Source organism: Lupinus angustifolius, chromosome LG01, assembly GCF_001865875.1.
Source record: "Lupinus angustifolius cultivar Tanjil chromosome LG01, LupAngTanjil_v1.0, whole genome shotgun sequence".
Lineage (NCBI taxonomy): Eukaryota > Viridiplantae > Streptophyta > Magnoliopsida > Fabales > Fabaceae > Lupinus > Lupinus angustifolius.
Window position 1 is genome coordinate 6,092,220 of NC_032009.1, and position 23,061 is coordinate 6,115,280.

The 23,061-nt window shown below is 35.1% G+C and overlaps 3 protein-coding genes and 1 long non-coding RNA gene across 9 annotated transcripts; 2 read left to right on the plus strand and 2 right to left on the minus strand.

The window, feature by feature from the left end:
* LOC109348580 (exonuclease 1) lies at positions 3,034–13,441 on the plus strand. 6 transcript variants are annotated; one of them, XM_019589094.1, is made up of 15 exons: positions 3,034–3,320; positions 3,407–3,526; positions 4,188–4,311; positions 4,407–4,544; positions 4,670–4,879; positions 5,073–5,248; positions 5,350–5,422; positions 5,996–6,122; positions 6,432–6,634; positions 6,733–6,787; positions 6,889–7,079; positions 7,173–7,496; positions 7,588–7,681; positions 12,722–12,938; positions 13,030–13,441. In XM_019589094.1, the coding sequence occupies exons 1-15, from the start codon at positions 3,160–3,162 to the stop codon at positions 13,106–13,108; spliced, it is 2,292 nt and encodes a 763-aa protein (XP_019444639.1). In that variant the 5' UTR covers positions 3,034–3,159; the 3' UTR covers positions 13,109–13,441. The 6 variants fall into 6 exon arrangements, with proteins under 6 accessions (XP_019444639.1, XP_019444615.1, XP_019444630.1 ...); XM_019589070.1 differs by having other exon boundaries at positions 3,035–3,320; positions 6,889–7,496; XM_019589085.1 differs by having other exon boundaries at positions 3,035–3,320; positions 6,889–7,496; positions 7,588–7,636.
* LOC109343586 (uncharacterized mitochondrial protein AtMg00810-like) lies at positions 14,077–14,481 on the minus strand. The gene is made up of 2 exons (XM_019581993.1): positions 14,320–14,481; positions 14,077–14,217 (listed from the first exon to the last, which is right to left on the minus strand). The coding sequence occupies exons 1-2, from the start codon at positions 14,479–14,481 to the stop codon at positions 14,077–14,079; spliced, it is 303 nt and encodes a 100-aa protein (XP_019437538.1).
* On the plus strand, positions 17,956–19,180 carry LOC109348613. The gene is made up of 2 exons (XR_002107760.1): positions 17,956–19,044; positions 19,136–19,180. It is a non-coding gene; the product is annotated as an uncharacterized LOC109348613 (long non-coding RNA).
* On the minus strand, positions 20,183–20,587 carry LOC109343661 (uncharacterized mitochondrial protein AtMg00810-like). Its single transcript, XM_019582110.1, has 2 exons — positions 20,426–20,587; positions 20,183–20,323 (listed from the first exon to the last, which is right to left on the minus strand). The coding sequence occupies exons 1-2, from the start codon at positions 20,585–20,587 to the stop codon at positions 20,183–20,185; spliced, it is 303 nt and encodes a 100-aa protein (XP_019437655.1).

Consider the following 23,061-nt stretch of genomic DNA (forward strand, 5'->3'; position numbering starts at 1 on the left):
GTAAGTTCTGCTTCTACCTCAATTGGAGGGTATTGCCTCTTACTTCTTCCTCGATTGATGATTAGAAGGGACCATTTCAGATTAATTTGTTTCTATGGAGCTTGCTTAATGATGGTCTCCCCACTAATGCTCAGCGTTATAGGCGGTCCATCACAACTTATGTTGCTTGTCTGAGATGCGGCGAAAATGAAACTTTACAACATATTTTTCATGATTGTCCATTAATTCATGATGTTTTGGAGATTGGTTAGACACAACTAGGGGGGTGAAAATTTCTTCTCATAACATATTTCCATATGGTGCATTGCCAATCTGCGTAATGGTGAACTTCGATTTAGGCATCTTGCGTGGAATCTAGTTTTTGAGGTGGCGTTGGGCACGATTTGACACAAGAGGAACCTGATCATCTTTGAGAACCGTTGCTCCACTGACACAGATATCAGGTATGAGATTCTAGCCAAGAGTAATAGTGTCACAAAAGCCTCTCATAAGGGAAGGAGCGTCCCATCCGTATGGTGAGCCCAAATGCTCCGGTAATTCGCTGGTTCCCCCTGATTCTGAGTGGGTTAAACTAAACTTTGATGGTGTGTACTCGACTTCAAGGAACCGAGCTGCTTGTGGGGGAGTTATTCATGATCATTTTGGTGCTTTTGTGTCCGGTTATGCTAATCACTCAGGTCTTTGTTCTGCTCTGCATGCTGAACTCTGGGGGATCCTTCTGGGCCTTCGGTTACTTTCACAGAGGAGTTTCCAGAAAGTCAGTATTAAATCTGATTTGGCGTGCATGTCATGAGTGATGTGTTACACTAATCACCACGAATAAGTTTTTAACATATATGATACATTTACAAGAGCTAAAAACTTATTAAGCTAACTTTATTGTTAAAGGATAAAATTAAAATTTAAAAATAAGATAAATGTTTTATATTAACACTATCATATCACATTTTTAAAAGTAAACCCCATAAACTATATACCAATGACACAAAAATGTTTTTAAATTGGTATTGTGCAACATTTTTATTAACCTCCGATAAAATACAAGTTTATTGACTCAATTCAAACCGAGTCTATATCTCATTTTAATAGCTAAATGTTTTAGTAATTTTATTACCTTGTTTCATTTTTATGATAGTGAAAAAGAAATACCTCGATATTATTTTTATACATATTATAAGTGAATTTGATATATAAAAAATAAAGTAGTTAATAATAGTAATATTTTTAAACAAGTTAAACCTACCCTTTAAACTTGATTACTACCTTTTGGTTTTTAGAGTTGGGTTAAGATGTATAATACAAGATGTGAAAGCTTACTCAAATTCAGATTCATCAAAGTAACTTAATATTCTTTCTACTCCCTTCATGTTTCCCTATGTAAAAGCATAAATATTGCAACTAATTATATTTTCACATTTTAATATGATTTAATATGTATACCCATTAAATCATCCACTATTCATAAGTTAATCACTATTAACTTTCAAACAAAATTAATATAAATTAATGGTGAATAATATATTGATGATGCATAAATTTTAAACTTTTTGAGTTTTAATTTTCTATTTCGATCCTTGTCATTCATGCCCAGATTGCACCCACTCATTATCAAGACTATAAAATCATATATTTCACTTCATATACCAATCAAAGATAGATTAAATTTGTGGTACAAAAATAAAAGAAAAATAACATATTATAACACTTGTATCATTTTACTTATAATGAAATAACATTTTTGATATAAAAAACAAAAGGAGAAATAAAGTCTTTCCTCTCTGATACTCAAAATACTAAAAAATTATTAACTCCTTATTATCATTAATCAAAAAACTATTTTCGCTTGAACTATCAATTAAATTTATTGTATTTGGTCAATCAAGGGTGATAGATGAAGATAGTTATAAATTTATTATAATATTCCCATCTTTATTAACTAATATTCCTATCTCATGATTAAAAAATAACTCATTTTTATTGTCCTTACCAATAACTGTCTATCACATGAATCGAACATTCATTTGACAATTCAACTAGAGGTAACAAAATTATTCACAATCCACAATTTATCCAAATCCAAGAAAATTAAATCTATCCAAATCTATATCTAATAGATGAGTGGAGATTCATTTACTCTAAGAGTAAGTTTTTTAAATTTACTTCCCATCCTAACCATCAATTTTAGATTACCCACAAATTTAAATCATTAGATTTCCTTATAATTGATAACTATATGAGAAGTAAGTTTAAAAAATTACTCTTGGAGTATGTGGATCCCCTCCCCTAATAGATATACATGAACATATGCATTTAGATGATATCCAATCTATCCAAAAAACAAACATTCAAAAAATGGTGTATTTGTTCTTCAATTCACTATATAAACTCACTCTCACATTGAAGTTTTTATTAAATTAAGAGACATGTGTATCTAGCTAATATTAAAAGTTTTTTTTTCTAAATATATAATATATATATGAATATTTATTAAAAACTTTACACATAAATTCTTAAACGTCATGCTTATAGAATATTGAAAAATAAATATCTTTTAAAGTTCAAAAAATAATTTAAAAAAAACACCTTTTAAAAACAAATGATCACTAATCATGTTTTAAAAAAGAATGAATTTGAAAAGTATTTTTTTAAAAGATGATTTTAAAAAAGGTTTTATTGACATAATGTTTTTTAAAAGAATAATTTTTTCGACAAAAGTTATTAGTTCCAATTCAAAATCAAACATATTGGATACATACATCTACCCATTCAAATCCATAAAAATGAGTAATTTATTAACTTTGAATATAAATAGATTAAATAATTTAAAATATAATTTAAATGATTAAAATATATTAAAAAATATAATTCATTTATTAGGATCCAAATTCATGACATACACCCTTTCCTTAAATTCAACTTATTAGAGATAAAGTTTTACATTGCACTAGACTCAATAATTTTTTTTGGGACAAATATTTTTTTGCACCATTAGACTAAGTATTTGGGATCGAGCATAGATATAAAATATCATTGATTCCGAATAATTGAATCGCCCGAGGCAAAAATAAGCCTCCCGCCAAGTTGATTGCGCCACTCTCACTACAACAATAAAAATCGAAGAAAGTGCAGTGTGTTGTAGAATCGGAGAAAGCGTTTGAAATGGGGATCCATGGTTTGTTACCACAATTGAAATCGATAATGGTTCCAATTCACATCAAGGACCTTAATGGTTCTTCCGTTGCTATTGATACCTATTCTTGGCTTCACAAAGGAGCATTATCTTGCAGCACCAACCTTTGTAAAGGGATTCCCACTACTAGGTTAATTTCATTCTAATTAATGTTTAGTTTTAGTTTTATCTGAATTATTATTATTCTAAGTTATGATTGTATATGATGATTTTCAGGCATATTGAGTATTGTATGCATAGAGTGAATTTGTTGCGACATTTTGGTGTTAAACCTATTCTTGTGTTTGATGGAGGTCTTCTACCTATGAAGGGTGATCAAGAGAATAAGCGTGCTAGGTATTATTCATTATCTCATATACTACATTTGAACATTTTTGTTTGTTTTTCTTGGGGCCAATTTGTTTTAGATTATTTTACAAAAAAGGCAGAGGCTGGGTAAAAAAGAAGCTGAAATTCATATATTTTTTGTGAAGTTGAATTTTTTAGATTTTTAAAAAATCACTTTTTTTAAAGCTAAAGAAATGGGCCCTTAGTTTATCTTCTTTAACTGTTTTTTGTTTGCGGAAAATGACAAAATAATGTATTTCTATGTTTTGTTGATTTGAGTGAGACCTTAATTAAATCAATAGCTACCAATGGGAAGGTGTCGACTATAAGTCATTTGAACTAGGAAAGCAAAAGTTGATAGAATTTTGTCCTTTTAAACGGGTCTTCTTGACTTGACTCAAGTTAGTTGGTGTCTGAAATGATTTCCGGATATTGAGAGTCTAAGATTAAAAAATTGAGAAGCACCTTGTCATTGGGCTGAAGTTTTTCTCTTTTCTTGTTTCAATATGTATTAAAAGATAGGAGGGATAAGGGTTATGAGCATTTTTACAAGATCACCTAAGAGGATTTGGAGCAGACTCATAGGTAGCTAAGGAACATTAAAAACTTTTATTTCCCTTGTTGATGTTGCACTTTTGCCAATTGAAACAAGTGTTTTCTATAAGTGCAGGGCAAGAAAGGAAAATTTTGAACGTGCAGTTCAACATGAGTCAGATGGAAATTCTACTGCTGCTTTTGAGTGCTACCAGAAAGCCGTTGACATTTCACCAGTGATTGCACTTGATTTAATTCAGGTAGAAAAGGGTTCAGTATATCAGAGTTTTTATGCTTGTTGTCATTGTGAAGGAAACAATACTCATAAATATTTAACCTTATTTTTCTGTGGAAGGTATTGAAGCAGGAGAATGTGCAATATATTGTTGCTCCTTATGAGGCAGATGCCCAGATGACATTCTTGGCAATTACCAGACAGGTTGATGCAGTTATAACTGAAGACTCTGATCTTATACCATTTGGTTGCCCAAGAGTGAGTTGACCAAGCTTAAATTAACCTAAATATATCTTATGCTATCTGTAATACTAATGTATATTTTTTCCTACTTTGATGTACTACTGTTTTTTAACTGGCTTGTTTCTTTCTTTAAATTTTAGATTATCTTTAAAATGGACAAGTTTGGTCAAGGTGTTCAGTTTCAGTACTCAATGCTAGAAAAGAATAAGGAGCTCAGTTTTGAAGGGTTCAACAGACAAATGCTCCTCGAAATGTGTATTTTGAGTGGCTGTGACTATCTTCAGTCCTTGCCAGGTATGGGCCTCAAAAGGGCTCATGCAATCATAAAAAAATTTAAAAGTTACGACAAGGTAAGTGTAGCTTATAAACTTGATAAACATGATTATTCAGGGCCGGGAAAGATGACAAGCATGTTTAACTATAGATGTTGATTTCCCTTGAGTTTAACTCACCCATACACATAACATTTAATAACGATATATATCCTCTAAATCGTGCTGTAATTCTAGTGTTGTAATTTTAGTGCCAATTGCCATGTATCAGGTTCTGAAGCACTTGAGATACAGTGGTGTTTCTGTGCCTCCCTTTTATGAAGAATCATTCAAAAAGGCTATACTGACTTTCCAATACCAACGGGTTTATGATCCAATTAATGAAGATATTGTTCATTTGTCTACTATACCTGATGATAGTGGTGATGAGTTAGACTTTTTAGGCCCATATCCTTTTTTCTAAGGTTCCCTTACCATTTCATATCAATATAATTCTGCTCCGTTTTGTTCAATTATCTTACTTGAAATCATACCTTAACCTGTGATACACCGATGCCAAAAAATATAGCACAAGGTATAGCAAAAGGGGACCTCGATCCATTTACCAAAATGCCATTTGAGGTACATCATTTGTGCGCTTTATCTTCATCTGTAACAAAATTTGTATGTGTGTCATTTAAGTTTTAATGAATGAGCAAATTCCAGTTAACTAGATTTTTGTGTGCATGTGTTGGTCAAAATAATTTGATTTCTGTAATTTTGGAATATATTATGTAGGGAAGATTTAGGATGATGGTAAAAGAAAATTGATTTTGGAAATGATTGATAAAAATAAAAAAGGTGTTCTATAATTGTTGCCTTTGTGTTTACATGGATGTACACGTGTTTGTCACTTGTATATATAAAGTAGATATTTTTTTTCCTTCTTATGATGTTCTCTTGGGAGTTAGTATCAGCCAACATACATGTTTTAAGTGAGACATAAAAAATGTTACTTTCAGCCAACTATTATCATTCAGAATGCTAGTTTTTCATGCTTTAATTAGATGCATGCTTATATGCTCAAGAATTCATAATTAAACCTTAAGGAGAATATAAATAGGCAGCTAACAGTTTTTAAATGATATAAGCTCTCCCAAATTCTTATATTCCTCTCCTTTGAAGGTATCGTTTGTTGATGCCTATTTCCTTTAGAAATTTCAGGGACAAAATCTTACGGCTAAATTGGCAATTGCGGGGACTTTTCAATTCAAAACTCCTGAAAGTGTGAAGAAAAAGATTGATCTACCTGTGCAGAAGAATCTCTTGACCAAGTATTTTTGTATCCTTTGAAGCGTTCTTCTTGGTTTGATTTCAATTAATTAGTTTAACATATTAAAAGGGAGGGATGGGGGGCTGCATTCCATGTTTCATAGAGATACTGCCTGATGCTTTGACAACCAATTTTGTAGAACTTTTGATATGTGATTAGTAACATTCAAAATAGTCACATTGAGGCAATAAATTATAAAAGCTAAAATAAAATATGGTGGGATTTAAGATCAAATGTTTCTTTATGACATCCTACAATTTTAAATTGTAGCTGCCTTTCTTCTATTCCTCCTTAGTAGTTTTTCCTTAGCCTTGAAAGGTTTTGCATCTGTTGAAGCGAAAAGGAACTTCAGAGCACCTCGGATATCACCTACAACTGCTAACGAAAGCACATTTGATTTCTCTTCTGGTAGTCCCCTGGAACATGAGACTTTAGAAGCCACTGCTAGTGGAACAAAGAACTCTGCTATATCTGTAGTTTCCTCTGAGAATTGGGGCAGTAGCCCTCCCGCTAACAACCATGTTAGTTTCCTGGACCAGTGAACTATAATTGTGAAAACTGTGCTGATCATTGGTAGTTAAACTTAGGTATTTTTTTAACATATTGCTTCTTTTTGTAGATTGAAAACAGCTTATCCTCCACAGTTTCAGAATTTGCAGAATCTCCATGTCATGGTAAGACTTTAAACTCGCTAATTTGCTTTCAAAGGAAAAGTTGATCCTTTTTACCTTTTTGCCTGTTAGTTGATACTCATTTCTTTTCTGTGTGATTTAAGTATATATGGTGGATGAGAAGAAGATAAGTACTGAACATACAATACTGCGACAACCCAGACAGCCAATTCATAAACCTTGTCTGGGGTCGCATAAGGAGGATGGACACACTAATGCCGAAGACACAGTTGAAGTTAAAACCAGGGAGGAAACAAAGGTAATTGTAAGGAGTGCTTATTTTCAGCACAAGCAAGTAGAAGATAATGATCCTAATGAGAAACAAGATCACCTGTCTAAAGCTGGCAACAAGGTAACTGTAAGGAGCCGTTATTTTCAGCACAAGGAAGTAGAAAATAATGATTGCAATGAGAAACAAGATCACTTGTCCAAATCTGGCATTGTAACGAGTGCTTATTTTCAGCACAAGCAAGTACAAAATAGTGACTGTGATGAGAGACAAGATCACCTTTCCAATGCTGGTGACAAGGTAATTGTAAGGAGCCGACATTTTCAGCACAAGGAAGTAGAAAATAATGTCTGTGACAAGAAACAAGATCACCATTACAAACCTGTCGCTCTCAAAGGTGAGAAAAGAAATGCCATATCTGACCGCTGTATGGAGAATAAAGACTTGAAACGGAAGATCTCCTCCAATGATAAGATTCAAATTGTAAGATGTTTTCACTTCAAATCTTCAGTTTTATTTTGCAGTGTCCCCTATCATTTATGTGATGTCATGCTGATGGTTATAATTCCTACAGGAAAATTTGCAGCCCAGGCAAATGCGTCATGCTTCTCCTCATAATAATGGTAAAAATCAATTGGAAGAGCCATTAGCAAATTTCTCCTTTACAAGTAAAAGTTATTTGTTAGCTAATATATCATTTCCATCCTGAAATTGTTTACAGAATTTCCGTAAGATATAATAAATTGTTTTACATGATTGGTAGCATTATTGTATGTGCTTGTTATAACTGGTATTAATTGTCTTGCTGTTTCAAAAATTGTTATTTAATGCTATTATCATTCTACTTGTTGTCAACGTGGTGTCCGGCATGTATGATTGTCTTAATGATGATCCTGCACGTATTTCGGGTGTGTTTCTCACTGTAGGTTTTAAAAAATCCCATGAAATGACTTGGGTTACTAGTGTTGTTTTGGCTGTATTGACTACATCTTTTGCTGTAGCTGGTTATTCCTTACCCTTGGGACCAAATTGGGTATCGTGCAGTCAAAATTGTTACTAGTTATTTTACTTGCTACTGTTTTTTTATTGTACTATCATTTTGTTGGGAGGGACAGTTGCACACTCCGAATGAATTAATTTCTTACCAAAAGGAAAGGGATACCCTTGGTAATACCCAAAATAAAACTCCAATACAAAGCATTTAATTGTGTTGACTGACTTTCTCTCCATTTATTCATGTCACTTTCATTTTAATTTGAATGGCTATTTCACTTGTTGATAACGAAAAACTCACTTATATTATATTCTTTGTGGTCACTGATATTGTAGTTCTGCTTTGAAGAAAAAATTTACAATTCTATAATTGATACCCACTTGTGTTTTAGTAAAATAAATTATATGCTGATTGAATTGTAGTTCATGAGTATTATCTGATAAGCACTAGTATCTAGAAATAGGGAAAATTAAGAAGAAAATAGAATGAATATTGCCCCTAACACAGAATCAACGAGATTCTGTTAGGGTTCTATGAATTTTATTGAGAATAGAGAGAATTACAATGAAGAAGTGCCTCCCCATCAGATAATGCCTCCACTTCTGAATGGCTTGAACCAAAGCCACCAGTTCCCTTTCATAGACAGACTTTTGTTGTGCTTTGAAGGAAAGCCCTTGACTCCAGAATGCCAAAGGTCTCCCCTCTTGCATCAATACAGCACCTAATCCCTTGCTTGAAGCATCAGTTTCAACAACAAATTCCTTAGAGAAATCAGGGACAACAAGACTAGGCAGATTCATCATAGCAAATTTCAAACTGTCAAAGGCTATACTAGCTTCCTGTGTCCAAAGGAAGGCATCCTTTCTTAGTAGATTAGTGAGGGGTTTGGCTAACTTGCCATAATCTCTCACAAATCTTCTGTAATACCCTGTGAGACCCAAGAATCCCCTCAAACCCTTCACATTAGTAGGTCTTGGCCAAGACTTAATAGCTTCCACTTTAGATTCATCAGCAGATACCCCTCCCCCTACCCCTCCCCCTGATATAACATGCCCCAAGTATTCAATACTAGGCTGTCCAAAACTATACTTCTTCAAACTGGCCTTCAAGGAGTGCTCAACCAATAATTCCAATACTGCCTGCAGATGCTGGGAGTGGGTAGCTAAATCATGGCTATATACCAGGATATCATCAAAGAAGACTAGGGTGAACTTCCTCAAATATGGTTTCAAAACCTCATTCATTAGGGATTGGAAAGTAGAAGGAGCATTGGTTAATCCAAAAGATATCACTAGGAACTCATAGTGGCCCTCATAGGTTCTGAAAGCTGTTTTAGCCACATCCTCCTCCTTCATCCTTATTTGATGGTATCCTGATTTCAGATCCAATTTAGAAAACACCATTGCCCCATCCAACTCATCTAACAACTCTTCCACCAGAAGAATGGGAAATTTGTTTGGGATAGTAACTTTATTGAGAGCCTTGTAATCAGCACAAAACCTCCATGCCCCATCCTTTTTCTTTACTAGTATGATGTGGCTAGAATAATGGCTAATGCTAGGTCTAATCACCCCAGCTTCCATCATTTCAGCCACCAACCTTTCCACCTTAGCCTTTTGATAATAAGGGCACTTGTATGGCCTAAGGTGAGGTATGTCAGCTCCCTCCTTCAAATGAATGGCATGGTCTTGCCTTCTAGATGGAGGTAGTCCCTACGGATCTTGGAAAACCTCTTGAAACCCTTGCAACACTTCTCTGATTTGGGTAGGTACCTATGATTCTGACCTCTGGGGGGAAGCATCACAGTGCACTAGTAAACCCTCTCCTTCCTTAATCAAAACTTGCATGAATGCTTTTAAGGACAACTTTGCCTTGGCTAATGCAGGGTCACCCTTTAAAGTAATGGTAGAGTCCCCTATCTTCACTTTAAGTCTCATTTTACCAAAATCAGCCATAACTTCCCCCAAACTGGCTAACCACTCTAGGCCTAGCACAATGTCCACTCCCTTTAATCCAAACAAATAAAAATCTTGGACCACATGTAATTGTTGCAAAGAGATCTTCAGTTGAGAGCACTTACCCATATCCTTGATATGATGGCCATCCCCTACCTCCACTACATAAGTTTTTGTTGCATCCACCTTCAACTGCAATTGTTCCACCAAATCCTTGGAGATGAAGTTATGAGATGCTCCACAAACTAACAAGATCATTTTGGGATGCACTCCTAACACTCCTCCTATCTTCCAGGATTTGGCAGAGGTAAGCCCCTTCATAGAATACATAGATAGTTGTAGGGAATTTAGACTCTCTATCTCCTCTTCTACCCCTTCTTCCATCTCTTCTCCATCAGCTAGAATGAGTGTTCTTAGTTGCTTATTTTTACAAACATGATCCCTATTGAAGGGCTCATCACACCTAAAAAACATAACCCCTTTTCTCTTTTCTCCTTCATCTTAGCATTGGTGAGCCTTCTGAATTCCCTCTTTCCTCTAGCACTTTCAACTTCTTGGCTGGTTTTGAGAAATCCAACCCCACTTCCCACAGATGAGCCTTCCCTCCTACTACTGCTGGTAGAAGAAGGATCTAAAGTGACCACTTTACTATTGGAGTCCCCTCTAAAGGACCCCGGAGTCTTAGAATATGAGAGATTGAGTCTTTTACTTACAACTAGATTCTTTTGCTCAATGAGAATGACCTTCTGAATTATTTCAGGTAAAGTTTTCAACTCATAAAGCCTCACTTCCACCCTTATCTCTTCCTTGAGTCCATTGAAGAAGACCCCCCTCACAAACTCTTGGTTAACCTCCCTCAAAGTCCCAGCATACTTTTCAAACTCTTCAACATAGACTTCTACATTGCCTTCTTGTTTTAAGGACAATAGTAGCTCAAAAGGGTTCTGCATCATAGATGGTTGGAACCTCCTCACTACAGCTAGTTTGAAACCTTCCCAAGTAGGAGATGGGTTACAACGCTCCCACAATTGAAACCAACTTAAAGCCTTAGCTTCCAAGGCTACCATCGTAGCTTGCATCTTCTCTTCTTCTGTAAGAGCTCTGAGGTTGAAGTACCTCTTCAATTTTTGTACCTACCTGAAAGCATCCTCTCCTAAGAAGATTGGAATCTCCAATTTACGCCAACGATCCAATCCCTGAAGACTCCTCCTGCTGTCAACCTCTTCACCATTCTCACTGGCTTCTTCCATCGAATTCCCCTTTTTTTCAATCCCTAATTTTGCGGCGATGGCAGCAAGCAATTCCTCCGTCTTATTCATTCGAGCCTCATTCAACTCTAACCTGAGTCGAATTTCCTCCCTTTCTCTTTGCAATTCTTCACGTTATAGGGATCCGTCATCAACCACTTTAGCTATGCTTCTGATTGACACCATAAACTCGAATTCAGCAGCGGTGGCGATAGTGTTTCCACTCCTCAGGCACCAAGAAAGGTGCTCTGATACCAGTGATAAGCACTGGTGTCTAGAAATAGGGAAAATTAAGAAGAAAATAGAATGAATATTGCCCCTAACATAGAATCAACGAGATTCTGTTAGGGTTCTATGAATTTTATTGAGAATAGAGAGAATTACAATGAAGAAGATGAATAGAACACTTCTAGGATTCCACAACCCTAATCCTTCTCTGATTTCCTAAATCAGAATGGTTATTTCTTAACTGCCTAACTACCCAGCCCACACTTTCTATTTATAGACTTCCTATCCGAATTAACTACCTAGGGGTAAAGAAGGGATTTTGTTATTTACTTAGCCAAACTTTCCTCTTCCCTCTCCTATACACATTTTTAATCATAGGCCTATTCTTTCTATTCCTATCATTAACCTTTACAGAAAAGTAGGAAATGAAGTTCATGGAAAATACATGTCTTAGGAAAAAAGTGATAGAATGACATTGCCACTATAGAAAAATGGAGAAGACCTAATGACTAAAACCTCAGCCATGAGAAAGCTGTGTCACAGAAAATCACATTGAAAGCTAAATATAAGAAAAATATATTACTCTTCAATGTATTAGGATGTAGTGCATTCTCTGTTTCCTATTGGTTTTCATGTTTTATTCTGCTCAACAGAGAGAACTGTCAGAAAATTTACTTGAGGTGCTCCTGGAAGTACAAGTTGGTTTGTAATTCCTAGAAGGAGCTCAAGGAAGTATTTTGGGTCATAAATTTACGAGTGGGGTGGCAAGGCGTATGTTGATGTGTATTGTTGATATTTGGTGCTTTCTTGGCAATTTTGTTTAATCGATTACTGCATTATTTACATGTTTTCCTGTGGATTTGTTATGAGTCCCCACATTGAGTGAAAAAGTAAGAATAAGAGGGAAAAGGAAAGACAAGGATATGATAAACTTGTGCTGGAAAAAGTGTTTAGGATAAGAGTGAAAAAGGAAAAGGCTTTTTATCACAAGCAACTCAGAAGTCAACTTAATGTAAACATTGCTATTACTGAACATTAATTAGATATATTATAAATCTTTTAACAAATAAAATATGATTTTTTCCTGCGTTTAGCAACATCACAATCTCACTGCATACATGTTTGATATGTCAAATAATTTAAAGAAAATAGATGATAAAATGCTACTCGGAGGATATTATGAGTCAAATATTTAATTTGTTTATTATATGAATGTCTCTTTTTGATCGAATCATGAAAGGAAGTGTCCCTGCAAAGTTTGTCTAATTGTATTTCTTGAATTAGGTAACTGTGATCAACCTGTTGATAGATCATCTACAGAGAACAATGCTGATGAGAAATTCAGTGCAAACATTTCTCATCTAGGCCATTATTCAGAAATAGCTGAGAAGTCTGTGGAAAGGTTTGCCTCTGTGATATCATCCTTTAGATGCTCTTCCGGCTCTCGCGCCAGTGGTCTCCGTGCTCCTATGAAAGATGTTCGGAATACATGTGATAACAGGTAACACGTTTCTTCCATAATGCTGGAGTTTGTTGTGCTCGGCCTTTTATATCAGCATCATGACTTCTGACCATATACCTGCATATCATAGGCCAACAACCGTGGACTTCAGACAATATGCATATGAGCCAAAACAGAAAAAAACTAGAAGAATCGGTCGTGGGAGTTAATTCAAGTTTGCTTAAGCAGGTCTTTACTTGATTGCGGCTTATGTCGGCCTTTGAACACCATTCTGTCAAGGCTCGAATTTATGTCGAGTTAATTTTTCTTTGGCAACTTTAAGAGTTTAAGTTGTATTCCTATTTACTGATGAACTAGTTATCTGTAGTGCTCTTCATTTAATACCACAGCTAGGATCAACTTGGCTCATGTGCGTTGTTAGAGAAAGCTGTGGTTAGGTCACACTGTCCTTACTAATTGTATATCACCAAGTGTATTACAGTTTTGCACTCATTTATTGATACCAACTGAAGAATAGAAATGTTTTAAAATTTTCAAGTCCAGTCCTTTGCAAATTAGAAACTGCAACTCAGTTTTCAGTGCAGTATGTAACATTTTCTGAAGTTATTGATCTGACAAAGAGACGAGTCAAAATTTTAAAATTGTAGAACAATATATGATAATAAGATTAACATAACACATGATCTCAAATTAAAAGGGAGGAATAATATCTTAGGCAAATGCTTACCAGTGTCATAAGGGTCTATTTGTGAGTTGAATTTTAGAAAAGAATGAAAGTAAATGAAAAACTTTAGAGACATAAAATATACTTGTGAGATGACTTTAAAACTCTCTTTCTCCTATCTGACTTGAAGTTGTTGTCTGAAACCAATGAACTTGGCAGTGGAGAGGGGTTTGGTTAGAACATCAACAATTTGTAATAAAGAAGGAACATGTGTGACAATTAGAGTCTTGTTTTGAATTTTATTTCTCACAAAATACATATCAAGTTCTATGTATTTAGTCTTATTGTGAAGATGGGTTGAGACATGACAACTGTGCTAAGATTGCCACAAAAGATTGTGGGGACTTTGTATTGAAACTTAATTTCTCGAAGAGATTCAACCCACATAAGTTCTTGAGCAGCAAGTGCTAAACTCCTATATTATGCTTCTATACTAGATCTGGAAATTGTATTCTACTTCTTGGACCACCAAGTGATGAGATTGGGACCAAGAAAAATACAAACTCCAGAGGTAGATTTCCTATCATCCATGTCAGATGCCCAATCTGTATCACAGAAGGCCGATATTGTGAGAGGAGCAGATGAAACTGCTTTCTGTATGAAGAGATCAAATGAAAGAATTCCTCAAATATATCTTAAGATCCTCTTGACTGCCACCCAGTGAGAATTAAGAGGATTACTAAGATATTGACAAACTTTATTAACACTATAGGTGATGTCAAGTCTTGTTATGGTTGCATACTTAAGTGCCCCAACAATTGACCTATAGAATATGGGATTATCATATACATCATCACCATGTTTGGACAGTTTGCAACTTGTAGTCATAGGAGCAGTGACAGGTTTTGTTGACCCCATGTTGGCTCTAGCAAGAAGATCTCTAATGTATTTTGATTGAGTCATAAGGAGAGAAAGTAATCCAGTTTACCAAGTTGCTTAAGAGCAAATGATGCACTTAGGTCCTTAATAACTTTGTGAACAAGAGATTGAGATGAACCAGTGACAATAATGTCATCAATATAAACAAGAACAAAGAGTTGTGTGTTCGTAGAAATATGTATGAACAATGAGTTATTGCACTTGGTGACTAAGAACCCAAGTGTGAGAAGAGTAGCCTTAAGTTTCTGAAACCACTGTCTTGGTGCTTGCTTGAGTCCATAAATTGCTTTGTGAAGTTTGCACACTAGGGACTTGTCATTGTGTTGAAAACCAGAGGGTTGTTGCATATACACCTCTTCATCAAGAGTACCATTGAGGAAGACATTGTTAATATCCAGTTGCTCAAGGGGCCACTGATAAGTAACAACCAAGGTTAAAAGAATTCTAATGGTTATGGGTTTGACAACTGGTGAAAAGGTTTATGTGTAATCAATACCAAGTTTTTGGTGAAATCCTTTGGCAACTAAACGAGCTTTGTACTTAAGGACAGAACCATCAAGATTTTATTTTACCTGAAAGACCCATTTGCACCCAATGATTTGTTTATTAGGAGGTAGGGAAACCAAGGATAAGTTCCAATTGCAAGAAGAACATCATACTATTCCTGCATTGTTTGTTTCCAAACAAGATCAACAAGGGTAAACTTAGTATTCATAGGTTCACAATGAGTGAGCAACACCCTGGGCACAATGGTTTTGAAAATACCAGACTTGGATCTAGTTTGCATTGGATGAGTAGACTGAACATGAAGCTTGGATAAAGGGGAAGAAGAGGGACAAGAAACAAAACCAATAGACATAAAGGTAGGATTGGACAGAATTATAGGACCATGAGATGAAGATAATGGACCGTCATTAAACTCAGGCAAAGAAGGCATAAAGACAAAGGTAGGAGGAGTAAACACACACAAAGGAGTAGGAGGCTGAGAGAGACTAGAAGAAGTGGGAGCTAGCAAAACACTTTCACTAAAACAAGGATTGTGAAGAAAGGGAAATGTGTGTTCATTAAACACTACATCCTTGGAAATATAAATTTTCCCATCCTTAGATAAGCATTTGTAGCCTTTGTGATTAGATGAATACCCTAAGAAAACACATTCATCACTTCTAGGTTCAAGTTTGTGTTTGTTGTAAAGCCTAAAAAGAAGATAACAAAAGCAACCAAAAACTTTGAAGAAATTGTAGTTAGGGATAACCCCATATAGACTTGATAAGGTTAACTATGCTAAAAAATAGGAGTAGGAATCCTATTGATAAGAAAAACAACAACACTAAAATCAAACTCCTAAAAGACCATAGGTAAATGAGCATGAGCTAAGAGAGTTAGACCAGTCTCAACAATGTGTCGATGCTTTCTTTCCATTGTTCCTTGTTGATGGTGAGTGTGTGAACAAGAAAACCTACGATTTATGACTAAAGACCTAGGTAAGTAGTGAACAGCCTAAATTCACCACCAAAGTCACTTTGGACAACCTTAATGGTTGTACCAAGTTGAGTTTTGACTAGAGTAAAAATATTGAAACAAGGATAAAGTTTTAGACTTTTGTTACAAAAGAAACAACCAAGTAAATTTTGAATGAGCATCAACTATAGTAAAATAATATCTAAATCCATAATAAGAATGCATGGGTGCAGGACCCCATAAGTTCACAAACACAAGTTCAAATGGATTATGATAAACAAAAATAGATAAAGGAGCATGCAATCTATGAGCTTTTCCTAAACATCAAGCTTGACAAAAATCAGAAATTGATTTATTTCGGTAAGGGACCTTACATTGTTTCAAAACATTGTAAATTGTGGCCTCGTGAGGATGACCAAGTTTACAATGCCACAATTGATAGGAATTACACAAACTATGAGAACTACACTAAGTAGAAGAACCAGTGTGAACATAAAACTTATTCAAATCAGAAGCTATTCAGCAACTTGGAACACGACTGAGAACAATATCATGAAAAACATATAATTCGTCTTTATTGAGAATCCCTTTTAAGAAAAGCTTATTAGAACCCAAAGATTTAACGAAACAATCATTAGCATGAAATTCAAAGTAACAGTTGTTATCTCTAGCAAATTGAGAGACACTTATGGGATTTTTTGTAATATTAGGAACATGCAAGAGATTGTTTAGAGAGAAAGAAAAAGAAGAGTTAGAGGAGTTAAACCGAGAATTCCAAGTGGAGGTAATAAGAATACCATGACCATTACCCATGAATATATGTTCAAGACCAAAATGCTCCTGAGGTTCATGAATGAGACCAACATCTTAGGTTAAGTGGTCGGTGGCACTAGAGTCAGGGTACCAGGTGGAAGGCTTCTGTGTTGAAGAAGGAACATTGTCAATCATAGCATAAGGTGTGTATTGTGAGTGAGGAGCGTATTGCTAACGAGAATATGGAGAAAACATGTTTTGTATTAGTGTGTGAGATAAGAAACACAAACTTCTATTGATTTTAGGTTTCTAATAATATGATTAGGGACTTACAATCACACCTTATTCTTTCTTCTTTTTTACAAAACTGGTCTAATCTGGCCAACCCGGCTCTTTCCGGTTTTGGAACGGTTCAAAGCGGTTCGACTTGATTGTGGTCCAGACAAGTGGGGGTTCACGATTTTAACCTTGTTCCTACCTTAATATGCATGAAGGCTCATCATCAAAATAATTCAACCACTACTTGATCACAATTATCCTATACAAACAATTTTTTTTATCAGCCTAAGAAATTCAATAATAAAAATAAAAGCAATTAGGAGAACAAATGATACTTTTATTCAGATAAATTAATAGCTTTGATGATTGCTTCTTCTTGAAAACAAAACAGAAGAAATTAAGACCACTCAACAAATATGGTATTTACATTTCAACCTTTACTTACTCAAGTCACACAACACAAACAAAAAGAGCCCTCATATTTACTTAGCAAAACAAGAAGGGCAGTTATTTAAATTATGGCTTTAATATTACGATTGTGTTGACCGCTACAACCGCATCATACTGTAATTGTGGTGTGATAAGCACTGGTATCTAGAAATGGGTAAAATTAAGAAGAAAATAGAATGAATAGTGCCTCTAACACAGAATCAACGAGATTCTGTTAGGATTCTGAGAATTTTATTGAGAATAGAGGGAATTACAATGAAGAAGATGAATAGATCACTTCTAGGATTCCACAATCCTAATCCTTCTTTGATTTCCTAAATCAGAATAGTTATTTCTTAACTGCCTCACTACCCAGCCCACACTTTCTATTTATAGACTTCCTATCCGAATTAACTACCTAGGGGTAAAGAAGGGATTTTGTTATTTACTTAGCCAAACTTTCCTCTTCCCTCTCCTATACACATTTTTAATCATAGGCCTATTCTTTCTATTCCTATCATTAACCTTTACAGAAAAGTAGGAAATGAAGTTCATGGAAAATACATGTCTTAGGAAAAAAGTGATAGAATGACATTGCCACTATAGAAAAATGGAGAAGACCTAATGACTAAAACCTCAGCCATGAGAAAGCTGTGTCACAGAAAATCACATTGAAAGCTAAATATAAGAAAAATATATTACTCTTCAATGTATTAGGATGTAGTGCATTCTCTGTTTCCTATTGGTTTTCATGTTTTATTCTGCTCAACAGAGAGAACTGTCAGAAAATTTACTTGAGGTGCTCCTGGAAGTACAAGTTGGTTTGTAATTCCTAGAAGGAGCTCAAGGAAGTATTTTGGGTCATAAATTTACGAGTGGGGTGGCAAGGCGTATGTTGATGTGTATTGTTGATATTTGGTGCTTTCTTGGCAATTTTGTTTAATCGATTACTGCATTATTTACATGTTTTCCTGTGGATTTGTTATGAGTCCCCACATTGAGTGAAAAAGTAAGAATAAGAGGGAAAAGGAAAGACAAGGATATGATAAACTTGTGCTGGAAAAAGTGTTTAGGATAAGAGTGAAAAAGGAAAAGGCTTTTTATCACAAGCAACTCAGAAGTCAACTTAATGTAAACATTGCTATTACTGAACATTAATTAGATATATTATAAATCTTTTAACAAATAAAATATGATTTTTTCCTGCGTTTAGCAACATCACAATCTCACTGCATACATGTTTGATATGTCAAATAATTTAAAGAAAATAGATGATAAAATGCTACTCGGAGGATATTATGAGTCAAATATTTAATTTGTTTATTATATGAATGTCTCTTTTTGATCGAATCATGAAAGGAAGTGTCCCTGCAAAGTTTGTCTAATTGTATTTCTTGAATTAGGTAACTGTGATCAACCTGTTGATAGATCATCTACAGAGAACAATGCTGATGAGAAATTCAGTGCAAACATTTCTCATCTAGGCCATTATTCAGAAATAGCTGAGAAGTCTGTGGAAAGGTTTGCCTCTGTGATATCATCCTTTAGATGCTCTTCCGGCTCTCGCGCCAGTGGTCTCCGTGCTCCTATGAAAGATGTTCGGAATACATGTGATAACAGGTAACACGTTTCTTCCATAATGCTGGAGTTTGTTGTGCTCGGCCTTTTATATCAGCATCATGACTTCTGACCATATACCTGCATATCATAGGCCAACAACCGTGGACTTCAGACAATATGCATATGAGCCAAAACAGAAAAAAACTAGAAGAATCGGTCGTGGGAGTTAATTCAAGTTTGCTTAAGCAGGTCTTTACTTGATTGCGGCTTATGTCGGCCTTTGAACACCATTCTGTCAAGGCTCGAATTTATGTCGAGTTAATTTTTCTTTGGCAACTTTAAGAGTTTAAGTTGTATTCCTATTTACTGATGAACTAGTTATCTGTAGTGCTCTTCATTTAATACCACAGCTAGGATCAACTTGGCTCATGTGCGTTGTTAGAGAAAGCTGTGGTTAGGTCACACTGTCCTTACTAATTGTATATCACCAAGTGTATTACAGTTTTGCACTCATTTATTGATACCAACTGAAGAATAGAAATGTTTTAAAATTTTCAAGTCCAGTCCTTTGCAAATTAGAAACTGCAACTCAGTTTTCAGTGCAGTATGTAACATTTTCTGAAGTTATTGATCTGACAAAGAGACGAGTCAAAATTTTAAAATTGTAGAACAATATATGATAATAAGATTAACATAACACATGATCTCAAATTAAAAGGGAGGAATAATATCTTAGGCAAATGCTTACCAGTGTCATAAGGGTCTATTTGTGAGTTGAATTTTAGAAAAGAATGAAAGTAAATGAAAAACTTTAGAGACATAAAATATACTTGTGAGATGACTTTAAAACTCTCTTTCTCCTATCTGACTTGAAGTTGTTGTCTGAAACCAATGAACTTGGCAGTGGAGAGGGGTTTGGTTAGAACATCAACAATTTGTAATAAAGAAGGAACATGTGTGACAATTAGAGTCTTGTTTTGAATTTTATTTCTCACAAAATACATATCAAGTTCTATGTATTTAGTCTTATTGTGAAGATGGGTTGAGACATGACAACTGTGCTAAGATTGCCACAAAAGATTGTGGGGACTTTGTATTGAAACTTAATTTCTCGAAGAGATTCAACCCACATAAGTTCTTGAGCAGCAAGTGCTAAACTCCTATATTATGCTTCTATACTAGATCTGGAAATTGTATTCTACTTCTTGGACCACCAAGTGATGAGATTGGGACCAAGAAAAATACAAACTCCAGAGGTAGATTTCCTATCATCCATGTCAGATGCCCAATCTGTATCACAGAAGGCCGATATTGTGAGAGGAGCAGATGAAACTGCTTTCTGTATGAAGAGATCAAATGAAAGAATTCCTCAAATATATCTTAAGATCCTCTTGACTGCCACCCAGTGAGAATTAAGAGGATTACTAAGATATTGACAAACTTTATTAACACTATAGGTGATGTCAAGTCTTGTTATGGTTGCATACTTAAGTGCCCCAACAATTGACCTATAGAATATGGGATTATCATATACATCATCACCATGTTTGGACAGTTTGCAACTTGTAGTCATAGGAGCAGTGACAGGTTTTGTTGACCCCATGTTGGCTCTAGCAAGAAGATCTCTAATGTATTTTGATTGAGTCATAAGGAGAGAAAGTAATCCAGTTTACCAAGTTGCTTAAGAGCAAATGATGCACTTAGGTCCTTAATAACTTTGTGAACAAGAGATTGAGATGAACCAGTGACAATAATGTCATCAATATAAACAAGAACAAAGAGTTGTGTGTTCGTAGAAATATGTATGAACAATGAGTTATTGCACTTGGTGACTAAGAACCCAAGTGTGAGAAGAGTAGCCTTAAGTTTCTGAAACCACTGTCTTGGTGCTTGCTTGAGTCCATAAATTGCTTTGTGAAGTTTGCACACTAGGGACTTGTCATTGTGTTGAAAACCAGAGGGTTGTTGCATATACACCTCTTCATCAAGAGTACCATTGAGGAAGACATTGTTAATATCCAGTTGCTCAAGGGGCCACTGATAAGTAACAACCAAGGTTAAAAGAATTCTAATGGTTATGGGTTTGACAACTGGTGAAAAGGTTTATGTGTAATCAATACCAAGTTTTTGGTGAAATCCTTTGGCAACTAAACGAGCTTTGTACTTAAGGACAGAACCATCAAGATTTTATTTTACCTGAAAGACCCATTTGCACCCAATGATTTGTTTATTAGGAGGTAGGGAAACCAAGGATAAGTTCCAATTGCAAGAAGAACATCATACTATTCCTGCATTGTTTGTTTCCAAACAAGATCAACAAGGGTAAACTTAGTATTCATAGGTTCACAATGAGTGAGCAACACCCTGGGCACAATGGTTTTGAAAATACCAGACTTGGATCTAGTTTGCATTGGATGAGTAGACTGAACATGAAGCTTGGATAAAGGGGAAGAAGAGGGACAAGAAACAAAACCAATAGACATAAAGGTAGGATTGGACAGAATTATAGGACCATGAGATGAAGATAATGGACCGTCATTAAACTCAGGCAAAGAAGGCATAAAGACAAAGGTAGGAGGAGTAAACACACACAAAGGAGTAGGAGGCTGAGAGAGACTAGAAGAAGTGGGAGCTAGCAAAACACTTTCACTAAAACAAGGATTGTGAAGAAAGGGAAATGTGTGTTCATTAAACACTACATCCTTGGAAATATAAATTTTCCCATCCTTAGATAAGCATTTGTAGCCTTTGTGATTAGATGAATACCCTAAGAAAACACATTCATCACTTCTAGGTTCAAGTTTGTGTTTGTTGTAAAGCCTAAAAAGAAGATAACAAAAGCAACCAAAAACTTTGAAGAAATTGTAGTTAGGGATAACCCCATATAGACTTGATAAGGTTAACTATGCTAAAAAATAGGAGTAGGAATCCTATTGATAAGAAAAACAACAACACTAAAATCAAACTCCTAAAAGACCATAGGTAAATGAGCATGAGCTAAGAGAGTTAGACCAGTCTCAACAATGTGTCGATGCTTTCTTTCCATTGTTCCTTGTTGATGGTGAGTGTGTGAACAAGAAAACCTACGATTTATGACTAAAGACCTAGGTAAGTAGTGAACAGCCTAAATTCACCACCAAAGTCACTTTGGACAACCTTAATGGTTGTACCAAGTTGAGTTTTGACTAGAGTAAAAATATTGAAACAAGGATAAAGTTTTAGACTTTTGTTACAAAAGAAACAACCAAGTAAATTTTGAATGAGCATCAACTATAGTAAAATAATATCTAAATCCATAATAAGAATGCATGGGTGCAGGACCCCATAAGTTCACAAACACAAGTTCAAATGGATTATGATAAACAAAAATAGATAAAGGAGCATGCAATCTATGAGCTTTTCCTAAACATCAAGCTTGACAAAAATCAGAAATTGATTTATTTCGGTAAGGGACCTTACATTGTTTCAAAACATTGTAAATTGTGGCCTCGTGAGGATGACCAAGTTTACAATGCCACAATTGATAGGAATTACACAAACTATGAGAACTACACTAAGTAGAAGAACCAGTGTGAACATAAAACTTATTCAAATCAGAAGCTATTCAGCAACTTGGAACACGACTGAGAACAATATCATGAAAAACATATAATTCGTCTTTATTGAGAATCCCTTTTAAGAAAAGCTTATTAGAACCCAAAGATTTAACGAAACAATCATTAGCATGAAATTCAAAGTAACAGTTGTTATCTCTAGCAAATTGAGAGACACTTATGGGATTTTTTGTAATATTAGGAACATGCAAGAGATTGTTTAGAGAGAAAGAAAAAGAAGAGTTAGAGGAGTTAAACCGAGAATTCCAAGTGGAGGTAATAAGAATACCATGACCATTACCCATGAATATATGTTCAAGACCAAAATGCTCCTGAGGTTCATGAATGAGACCAACATCTTAGGTTAAGTGGTCGGTGGCACTAGAGTCAGGGTACCAGGTGGAAGGCTTCTGTGTTGAAGAAGGAACATTGTCAATCATAGCATAAGGTGTGTATTGTGAGTGAGGAGTGTATTGCTCACGAG